General features: G+C 42.4%; 1 protein-coding gene across 1 annotated transcript; it reads right to left on the bottom strand.

Annotated features, from left to right (window-relative positions):
* Positions 1-1,038: 1,038 nt before the first annotated feature.
* Positions 1,039-3,227, bottom strand: LOC124122172 (adiponectin-like). Its single transcript, XM_046485295.2, has 2 exons — positions 2,848-3,227; positions 1,039-1,597 (listed from the first exon to the last, which is right to left on the bottom strand). The coding sequence occupies exons 1-2, from the start codon at positions 3,173-3,175 to the stop codon at positions 1,188-1,190; spliced, it is 738 nt and encodes a 245-aa protein (XP_046341251.2). The 5' UTR covers positions 3,176-3,227; the 3' UTR covers positions 1,039-1,187.
* Positions 3,228-11,649: the final 8,422 nt, after the last annotated feature.

The following is an 11,649-nucleotide window of genomic DNA, read 5'->3' on the forward strand; positions in this document are numbered from 1 at the left end:
GGGTTACGGTGTTCTCAGCATTCCAGAGAATTTTACTGCGCTCGTCCTTACGGTAGACTACACAAAATGCATGGTGATAAATGATGATTGAATATCGACATTTGTTTGTTTGTTGTTTAACGCCGCACTCAGCAGTATTCGAGCTATGTGACGGCGTCTGTAAATAATCGTAAATAAATCACCTATAATAAAAGGCGACTATGCTTGTAGTAAGAGGCGACTTTCGGGATCGGGTGGATCACTGGATTGTCTGGTTAGACACGATTATTTACCGACCGCCGTCATATAACCGGAATATTGCTCAGTGCGGCGTAAAACAACAAACAAACAAACATAAAATCGACATGTCCGACATTATAGACGGCGGTCTGTAAATAATCGAGTCTGGACTAGACAATCCAGTGATTGACATCATGAGTATCGATCTGTGCAATTGGGATACGATGGCATGCATCCACCAAGTCAGCGAGCCTGACCACCCGATCCCGTTAGTCGCATTTTACGACAAGCATAGTCCCCTTTTACGGCAAGCATGGGTTGCTGAAGACCTATTCTACCCCGGATCTTCACGGGTCATTATGTTCTGGAGGAGGGGTGGAATGCTGGAATTTTTTCGGGAACAATCTGGAGGCCCCGACAATTCCCGAAGAAAATATTTATGCAGCACATTTGTCTGCCATAAAACTTACATTGTAACGAGGTGTTTTAATTACTAAAATATCTGGTTTTGGAGCTGTAGCTGGAAAGTAAGTATCTAATCTCCAGACAATGTCCAAAGCTTGCCGACAGTGGAACCCCCCACCCCCCTCCCCACGCACACATACCCACCCACACATACCCACCCACACCCAAATACCCACCTACACCAAACTACTGTCTGCCGCCATGTTTCCTGCTGATGTGTGATGTATCGTCTATGTCATCCTTACAACGTCACACAATCACATATCTCAATGTGTGTTGTTTATGTTGATAAGCCATTCACCCACCTCACTCACTCACTCGTCCGGACTACTACAAGCAAACAGACACACTCGCGAGACTGCAAGTGTTTTTTTGCAAATGGTATCTGGACGATTTTCTGGACTATGAAACAATATGGTAATGTGGCATTTAGAAGCATTTAATAACATTGTTCAGAGGAATAAAAAGTTCTTTTCTGTAGCGAATTGCTAACCAAATAAAGTTCATCCGTCAACTAATAATATGGCCCCACCAAAGTATGAGGAAGTATCACCATAGACGAAGTGGAATGACGACATCTCCACCCAAGCATACTCTCCTCTGTCCAGATGGGTGACAGTTACAGCAGAAGCATCAGCGTAATTACTACTCGTGTGTGGTTTCAAGTATCCGGTTACTATGTTCACTCCTCCTGACTTCTTGATATAGACGTACGTGTACGAGGTTGAGTTCCACATTTCCAGGTGCGTCCAGAACATGTAGGTTCCAGAGACGGGTGCAGTGAACTTCCCAGTGGTTGTGTTGTAGGCAGAGCCAGCGTTGTAGTCGACGTGACTGAATTTCAGGGGGATGTTAGCAGGTGATCTGATTAGTTGGAGGGAGACTTGGAAAGATGCCTTTCTTGATTTTGATGCTGAATAAAAGCAAAGAAGTCACATTTTAAAAGAAAGACTGCATTATTATCAACATCATCAAGGATCACGAAGTCATTATGAAGGTTGGTTATCATTCACTCCTGTCATGACTAGTGAAATTCACAGTAGGTCTTCAGCAACCCATCCTTGTAAGAGGCAACTAACCTTAGGGTCAAGGCTCGCTGACTTGGTAAGTGCATGTCATCGTATCCCAGTTGCGTAGATCTATGCTCATGACTCGATTATTTTCAGAGACAGTCGTCAAAAAGCTAGAATATTGCTGAGTGCGACGTTAAACAACAAACAAACAAAAGTTCATTTCATTGCGTTACTTGGTCATGAAAGTAACAAATATGTTTTTATGAATCTGGTGACAGTAATTGATATGAAGTAACTGTAGGTCCCCATCAACTTATGCTTGTCGTAAGACGGGTCTAAATAGATCGGATAGTCAGTGGCTCAGTGACTAATTACAAGTCAGCGTATCCAAATTGCTGTGAACTCTGCTGCTCATGATATCAACGACTTGAATGTCCCTTTATTTTCAGACGGCTATCACACAACTGGATCACTAAAGCAACTAAATATGGATTTAACAAGAAAAAACGACATATGATTTCGATTAGTTATCAATTTTGAAAATATACCTGCGTAAAACGGATGAAGTATATTATGTAAAGTAATATTTGCGGAAATATATTCTAATTGAGAGTGGGAAGAGGGTGTGGAACCTGTCGTCTATGGATCAGGAACTCATTCTGCAAAGTTTGGCCCCTACCTGACTTTGGTTTATGTCTGTAGCTACAACAACGTCTAATATCCGCATCACCTGAGTCATTCCATATTGAGCTGACACGCCGTGATGCAACTCTGATCCTGAGTTTCAACAAACGCACCCTCTTACTAAGTCAAATGGAGTCGATGGTGCGGTATAGAGCAACTGGTATAGATGAGTTAACTCTAGAATTGAACTTGTACTTCTGAAAAGCATCTCATATCCAACATCATTTGTTTTATGTTTGTTGTTTCACGACGCTCGATCATGATATCATGAGCATCGGTCCACACAATTGGGATCGGTGACATGCATCAACCAAGTCAGCGAGCCTGTCCACCTGATCCCGTTAGTCGCCTCTTACGACAAGCAAATCCAATATCATATATTTTCAGTCTCCACTGACTTATAATCATAACTTCCACTTTGGACCAAACAAATGAATAAAAACAACACACTGAAGCAATTACTTACCAAGTGCCATGACCAACTGCATATTGTCCAGCGATTGGTTCTGTAAAATGGACAGGTTATCGGAAGATACCCGCAGTTCTGCCTTCAGGGACGCCATTTCATTTTTCAGAGAAGAAATCTCAGCAGCTGCCTGTGCCTTGTTGGCCTGTAGATCTGATTGTAGTTGCACAGTCGTTGTCTGAAGGCCGGTCACAGTCTGTTCGAGAAGGGTGACGTGGCTTAGAAGGCTGGTTAGATCTGTGCTACCGTCCGGCGTTGTCTGAGGCAGAATGAGTCCAGAGAGTGACTCGCAAAGCAAAATGCAGAGAGAGAGAACCGCAACATACATTTTGTGTGTTTGTTGGTTGGTCTCGTCAGTCTGCACACTGCGCTACGTCTGACCTATATATGTCCCTCTTATCTACACTGTGTGTCATGTGAAGTGTGCATTTGCTGCATCTATCTTGGGTTCCAGGTAAAAGCTGGCACTCCTGTGTCATGATTACTTTGCATTTTACTGTCACAGAGAAAGTGGTGTCCCACAAGGCAGTATTTTCAGGTAATCAAATGTTTGCAATGATTCTCATTGTGTGTGACATGAATGAGATTTGTACACAAACGGCAATAATGGCAATTAAGTTTGTTTGTTTATTTGTTTGTTGTTTACGCCGCACTCAGCAATATTCCAGCTATATGACGGCGGTCTGGATAAAAATCGCGTGTGGACCAGACAATCCAGTGATTGACAACATGAACATCAATCCAGCAAATTGGGGTTGTTGACATGTATCAACCAAGTCAGGGAGCCTGACAACCCGGTCCCGTTAGTCGCCTTTTACGACAAACATAGTCACCTTTTACGGCAAGAATGGGTTGCTGAAGACCTATTCACCCAGGATCTGAAGGGCTGAAAAAAGTATGTAAAAGATACGCAAAATCTACATCATAATTAAAACTGTTGGCAGCAGGATAGAATGATCGTGTACAGGTTCAATTATGATGTTGATTTTGAGTATCTTTTAGACAGCAGGATACAATGATCGTGAGACCCGTGAAGATCCCTGTGCCGGCGGAGGACGGGAGTCTGGTGGTTGAGGGCACTGGATCAAGGAATAGCGTTCATTTGCCCAATACACCACTTCGACCCTTACTTCACCCTGCCGGGTGATAGGATGGACCCGGTCTTATCAGTCGGCTGGACATGTCGAGCCCTGTGCATTATTTTATTTGCACAAAATTTGAATTCCTATTTTGACTTATACTTTAAAACTTGACCCAATTATTATTATTATTTAAGCTTGATTTTGGATAGTGAAATCTTTCAGATGCCTAGAGTCCTATGCCCAGAAAGCGGTGGCTCATGGGCCAATCCGGTGGATTAATTAATTTCAGTATCCTTGGTGGCACTCGTGAAGAGCAACCTCACCATGGTGAGTGCTGGGTAATGCTAATAGCTCTTCCCCCGTTTGGACCCGGGGTAGAATATGTCCACAGCACACCATTGCTTGTCGTATGAAGCAACTAAATTAAGCAACCTGTTTGCCCGAGGTTGCGCCCCTGTGTCGGTGGAGGAAGGTAGTCTGCTGGTTAAGGGCACTGGTACTTTGACCCTGAGTGAGTGAGTGAGTGAGTGAGTTGGGTTAAACGCCGCTTTTAACAGTATTATAGTTATATCGCGGCGTGTCAGCTTAATGTGGGAGGAAAGCCCGAAGTGATGCAGGTCTCAGACGTTTACCACTTCGGTGAAACCCACGAGCACGGGTATGGTGCTGACAAACCTAGAAACATAATTGGGGCGAACCGGGATTCGAACCCACAATCATAGGTTTCTGGCGTGCCCAAGGGACGCAACTCTGCACAGCGAATCGCGGCGCCTTAGACGACTGGGCCACCCGTGCCCCTACTTTGACCCTGACTTCACCCAGATGGGTGGTAGAATGGGCCCGGTTCTATCAATCGGCTGGTCACGCGAAGCCCTGTGCATTAACATTGTCTTGCACAAGATTGAACAAACTATAAAATGATATGTCAACAGTTGCAATTAATCTGTTTATAATGACTCATTACAATGTGAAGTCAATTTGTTTTGCACATAAATGTTATATTAAATGTATGTTTTTGGGTCATGGTCACTCATTTCATTAAATTTCAATATATGTGGGGACAAAAATGAATACAAATCATTGCCTAGAGTCAAATATGGCCAGAAAGCAGTGGTTCATGGGCCAAACGGTAGATCTATTAATCTTACATTAATACTTCTGCTTGAGTATACTGCCCCAGTATCTTTGGTGCTGTCAGTTGGAGACCCACTGGCGTATAGCATTGTTTTATTGATACTCTGTGGTGGGTGAGGAGCTGGGGCGGTGAACCTCTATACACTTTCCATGATGCCACCAAAACAACTAAAACGTACGTTAGATGATATTACATCTGATGATAATACTGTTTCAAGAAACAAGTCTGACTTATGGTCTCGATTTTTGGTGATCTCAACATCTGATGATGGTCATTTGAAGATAAATCCCTTTGCTCTTTCTAAAGCAATTTATTGTATCGCTGGAGATGTCGTGACCATGAAAAAGATCCGATCTGGCTGTACCCTAGTCGAATGTAAATCTGCTTCGCTGTTGGCTATTAAACATCTTCTGTCTGTGCCAGTTACTGTATCAGCGCACAAATCACTCAACTGTTCAAAAGGCATTGTCAGGGACCGGGAACGTTGTCTCTCAGACATGTCTGAAGAGGATATAGCTTTTCAACTGAAAGACCAGGGTGTAACAGGTGTAAAACGATTTACCAAGAGACCGAACGGTCAAAATGAAAAGATAAACACGTATCTCTTTACCTTTTCTCTTCCGGTTCCACCAAAATCAATCAAAGAAGGTTATTGTAATATTGGTGTTGACAAGTACAAGTACATACCGAATCCACTCCGGTGTTACTCATGTCAAAAGTTTGGGCATGGTGCCCAATCATGTACCAACAGAAAGAAGTGTCACCCATGTGGATAACCTGATCATGATACATTAGACTGCTCAAACAATCCGAAATGTGCTAACTGCTCTGTGGATCGTGTTGCATCTTCAAAATCCTGTCCTGTCTGGCAACAACACCACCAGGCAGTAAAAATGAAACATGAGAGGAATATTTTTTTTTCAAATGCCAAACATTTGGTAATGTGATCTACCACTCCAACTGCAGCTGTATCATATTCAGCAGCCGTTACACGTACACCTAAAAGCTCCAGATCTGTTCACTCTGTTGAATGCCAGACAGACATCACCTGGGTTAAGACCATGAAGCATTCACTTCTCGATACTCAGTCTGTTGCATCTGCCCATACAAACTCTCCATCCAAATCACCGTCTCGTTTCAACATCTCGTTCACCATCTCGTTCACCATCTCCCACTGTGGTAAATGCCAACAAGACATTTAATTATTCACAGAAATCTGATCGAGTACCAAAAGGTCAACGTAATCCTGTCCAACTTTACAACAAATTTCAGATTCTGGAGGACAAGGATGTCACCTCCTGTTACATGAACACTAACTAGCCACTAATTCAGTGGAACTGCAGTGGGCTTAGGACCAATTTTAATGAAGTACAGTTATTGGTACAAGATGTTCAACCTTCTGTTTTCTGTCTTCAAGAAACACATTTAAAGCAGACAGATAAATTTTGATTTGCGTCAGTATAATGCTTACCATTCCTTTTCTCCACCAGGCCACAAAGCCACTGGAGGTTCCTCTATCTTGGTAAGGCAGGGTATTATACATAGCCCTGTTCATCTTAACACTACTCTTCAGGCTGTTGCCGTCCGTATAACTTTGCACCTTGCATTTACTCTGTGCTCTTTGTATGTACCTCCATCTTCTACTCACCAGCGATCTGAACTTCAGTCTTTATATGACCAGCTCCCTCAGCCCTGCATAATCATGGGTGATTTTAACGGACATAACCCTTTATGGGCACGTTGCAGCACTAACACACTAGAGGATTTCATATCGGACAATAGTCTATGTCTTTTTAATGATGGCTCCCACATGTATTTACACCCTGCAACAGGTAGTTATTCCGCCTTGGACCTTTCACTCACAGATGCAACCCTTTTGGATGAATTTTCGTGGTCAGTTCATGATGATCTATGTGGTAGTGACCACTTTCCTACAATTCTGACAGTCAATGATCCTTCTGACGTTTCTATATCCCTCGTCAACTTCGTTGGGCGGGGGATGTAGAAACGGGCACCGTCCGTCCGCCACGTTTCGTTTCGTTTCCGGAGCATAACTCAGAACCAGTAAATATATTTTCATGAAACTTAGCATGTCTGTACATGCTGAACTGGTGCCTTTTGCTATTTATAAATTTTTAGAATTTTTAAGTTTTTACGTTTCCATGGCAACAAGATGGAATTAGGTTCTGTGAGGGAAGGGTTCGTTTCTGGAGCCTAACTCATAAACCGTTAAATATTTTTTCATGAAACTTTGCAGGTGCGGCGTTAAACAACAAACAAACCAACCAACCAAACTTTTACTACATGTATTTAAATTTTTTGGAAATATATATATTTTTTATTTTTCCATGGCAACTTGGCAAGTTGAACTTTTAGACATTTATGAATTCTTCTTATAAAAAGGTTCCACTTGATACCCATTTAACCCGTTTAAGGATTCTTATGAGTCATAATAAAGGGGCGGTCGGGTAGCCTAGTGGTTAAAGCGTTCGCTCGTCACACCGACATGGGTACAATGTGTGAAGCATTTTTCTAGTGTCCCCCGCCGTGATATTGCTGGAATATTGCTAAAAGCGGCGTAAAACCATACTCACTCCCCATAATAAAGTTTTTTGTGTGGTATCTCCCACAGTAGGGGAAACTGTGCATGCCTTCTACCAAGTTGTCAGTATGTGCCTCAATAATGGTTGAGGGTAACTGTTGTTTAATGACTTCATTATCAAATCCATCATCCCTTCTTCTACATTGATTATGACAGAGATGAGTGTGCGATAAGATGGCATACTTCTCTATGAAACTTGTTACAGTTTTCAGCACATGTTGATATGAAGACTTTTAGAGTTTTTACATTCACATTTATAATATTGTCTTGTTTGTTTTTTCACTTTATCATAGCACATTGTATGACCTTATTGTTAAAAAGCACATTGTATGACCTTATTGTTAAAAAGCCACAACATAAAATGTGTGGCACTCATGGCAGCCTACTTCCTCGCAGTGAGTGCCGGTAACATGACTTGTAATGTTTTTTCTTTCTCCCACCCAAATGAATTCAGTAGTAAATGTAGTAACTTGTTTTGTCAGTTTGTACTTCCATCATGTTTTTCTTGAATTTCATAGAAATTGTGAAACTATAGAAACTATAGCTTTTTAATATACCATTGAAACATTTAATTGATCTTATACCTTCAAAAAATAGTTTTTTACACACAGGACGTGTATGTAATGATCAAAATTTATATATGTTATATCTATAAAACGTTTTCGGGAACTTGGTGAAAACCGAAGGACTCGATCGTTGACGATCGAGCCTGACTTTTACACATATATTTTGGCCGAATAGTTGCCTTTTGCCAATTTCAGTGCCAAATGATTGCATTTTCAAAATTTCTGTTGTTGAATTCAGACTTAATCGCAAAAATTGAGATGGCATAATGTTGTACTTAATAGAATGGATAATTAACCAAGGAACTTGCAACTGTGAAGTTGTCACAGACATATTGTCAGAGCATTCCTGAGTGGTGTCAACCTGACGGTAAGAATCATCCAAGCTGGGAACTGACACGTGAAGATTCCGGGTAGAATAGGTCTTCAGCAACCCATGCTTGCCGTAAAAGGTGACTATGCTTGTCGTAAAAGGCGACTAACGGGATCGGGTGGTCAGGCACGCTGAGGCACTCGTGAAGAGCAACCTCCTCGTGGTGAGTGCTGGGTTACGCTAATCGCTCTTCCCCCGTGTGGAACCGGGGCAGAATATTTCCACAGCCTCCCATTGCTGGTCGTATGAGGCGACTAAAATGGGCAACCTGTTTGCCGTGGGTTGCGTCCCTGTGTCGGCGGAGGACGGGAGTCTGGTAGTTGAGGGCACTGGTTCCTGGAACTGTGTTCCTTTGCCCAATACACTACTTCGACCCTTACTTCGCCTAGACGGGTGGTAAGATGGGCCCGGTCTTATCAATCGGCTGGTCATGCCAGGCCCTGTGCGTAATATTGTATATACATACCTGTGTTGTATTTTCATGTATATTTTGGTCTTGGCCATGCATAACTTGTATGAGTTCTCAATTTTTGATTGAATAAATTGCCTAGAGTCTTACGCCAGAAGGCGGTGGCTCATGGGCCAATCTGGTGATGTTGACCTCCAAATTCAGTATGTATCCGATTACTTGTCATGGGCCGAACCAGCCTGGCATTTAATTTGGTATACAAATATTGCTATTTGCGTCATACTTGCTGGAGTATATCATCCCTGTATCCCTGGTGTTTGCATGTTGGAGATCCGGTGCAACACAACATCGCTCTTTGTGGCACTCCATGGTGGGTGGGGAGCAGGGGTGCTGAATTACTATATTTCACCATGTCGCACAAATACCCTGGTTCAACCCGTTCAAAACGTAGACATGTCGATCTTGATGACATTGATCAAAATGATCAATTATCTCGTGGCTTAGATTCATGGGCTCGCTTTATTGTGATTGAGGCAGCTGACAAACAACCCATTAAACTTAGTCCATTCGCCATTTCCAAAGCTGTCTTAGGAATTTGCGGCGAAGTGAAGAATGTGACACGTCTCCGTAGTGGCTATCTTCTTGTTGAGTGCTCACGGAAGCAACAATCTCTCAACTTGTTGTTCATAACCACATTTGCCAATATTGAGCTTGATGTGTCCCCTCATAAAACCTTGAATTCTTGCCGAGGCATTGTTCGAGACAGAGCTCGTTGCCTGTCCGACATGTCAGAGCAAGAAATTGCAGACGAATTAAAATCTCAAGGAGTGACAGGAGTAAAACGTTTTACAATGAAATCTAGAGACGGAAACATCATCCCGTCCAACACTTATTTGCTTACTTTTACTCTTTCAGCACTTCCTACGTCAATCAAAGCTGGTTATCTAAACATCGGAGTGGAGGTGTATGTCCCCAATCCACTCCGGTGTTTCAAGTGCCAAAAGTTTGGACATGGCTCCAGATCTTGTGCTCACTCAGTGGTCTGTCAGCGCTGTGGTGCCAGTCATGACAGCACCGACTGCTCAGCAGAAATAAAATGTTCGAACTGTAAAGGACAACATCTGGCCTCGTCCAGGTTATGCCCCGAATGGCTTCAACAATCCAAAATCCTGAAGCTCAAGCATGAACAAAATAGATCCTTTTATGATGCCAAGAAGCTGATCGAAAGTCAGAGCCTGCAAAGTCCACTTTCCAGAACCTTTTCTGCTGCTGTCACTACCTCCGCTCCTCCAACTGCATCCATTTCTATTCAGACAGAATTGACATGGATCATATCATTTCAACCTGTCAGCATATCATCAGTGCTTACTTCAAATTCGTCTTCAACTCAAACTATAAGCCACTCTCAACCTTTGACTGATCAAGCTGATACTGCTCAACCTGATACTGTTGAACCAGCTCCTACAACGCCAGAGGCTGTAGAAACTACGCCTACTGAATCTCAGGTTACTCTGACAAGGAAAGAACGTAAAACACTTAATAGAAAACAATCAATCAGAAATTCCTCTTCTTCAGAGGTTCCTCTCAATAACTCCTTTGATGCTCTGGACATGGATGTAACCCCATCGTCACAGAGCAGTAGTAGGAGTCCCTCCTCCTCACGTGTACGTGAGCGTTCACCGATTGAGCCACCATGACTCAATCGTCCAACATAATCCAATGGAATTGTAGACGATTTAGGAATAATTTTAACGATTTACAACTTTTAATTCAAGATTTTAAACCATCAGCTATGTGTTTACAAGAAACATACATTAAGAACACAGATAAATGTGATGTCAGGAAATATAACATGTATAATCACTTCTCACCTCCAGGAGCAAAAGCCACTGGAGGTTCTTCAATCTTGGTGAGACAGGATATAATTCATAGAGCTATTCCTCTGACCACCAGTCTTCAAGCCGTTGCAGTCCGGCTAACATTTCACATCACCTTCACACTTTGCTCTTTGTATATTCCACCATCTTCTCCACTTCAGCAGGCTGATCTTCAGTCTTTATTTGACCAACTCCCTCAACCCTGTGTCATCATGGGTGACCTAAATGGACATAACCCTCTGTGGGGAAGTGTCGATACGAACGCTAAGGGCACGGTCCTTGAAGATTTTATTACAAACAATAATTTATGTATATTTAATGATGGTGCAAACACATATTTACATCCTGCAACAGGAACATATTCAGCATTAGATCTGTCACTCACTGATTCTAATTTAATACACGAATTTGACTGGTCAGTCCATGATGACCTATGTGGAAGTGACCATTTCCCCACAATACTAAAGTCTATTTTCCCAACTGATGAACCACCTTCAACAAGGTGGAATTTTAATAGAGCAAACTGGCCCTTATTTCAAACACGTTGTTTTGAAACTCTGAGACCTGAAACGTTCAAAAACATCCCTGACACGTTCAAAAACATCCCTGACCCTATTCAGATATTCTCAGAACAACTGAAACACATAGCTGATGAAACAATTCCTAAGTCCTCTGTGAACCCGCACATTCGCAAACCATGGTTTAGCGATGATTGCAAACAGGCTAGAAAACATAGGAAAAAGGCAGAAAAGTTTTTCCGC

The sequence above is a fragment of the Haliotis rufescens genome, unplaced genomic scaffold (assembly GCF_023055435.1).
Source record: "Haliotis rufescens isolate VD_foot unplaced genomic scaffold, xgHalRufe1.0.p SCAF_25, whole genome shotgun sequence".
Taxonomy (NCBI): domain Eukaryota; kingdom Metazoa; phylum Mollusca; class Gastropoda; order Lepetellida; family Haliotidae; genus Haliotis; species Haliotis rufescens.

Excerpts from the sequence above, each read along its gene's own strand:
- LOC124122172 (XM_046485295.2), bottom strand. The coding sequence starts at position 3,175 with ATGTATGTTGCGGTTCTCTCTCTCTGCATTTTGCTTTGCGAGTCACTC. Across the intron at positions 1,598-2,847 it reads GCAGTTGGTCATGGCACTTG|CATCAAAATCAAGAAAGGCA; the intron begins GTAAGTAATTGC and ends GCTTTTATTCAG.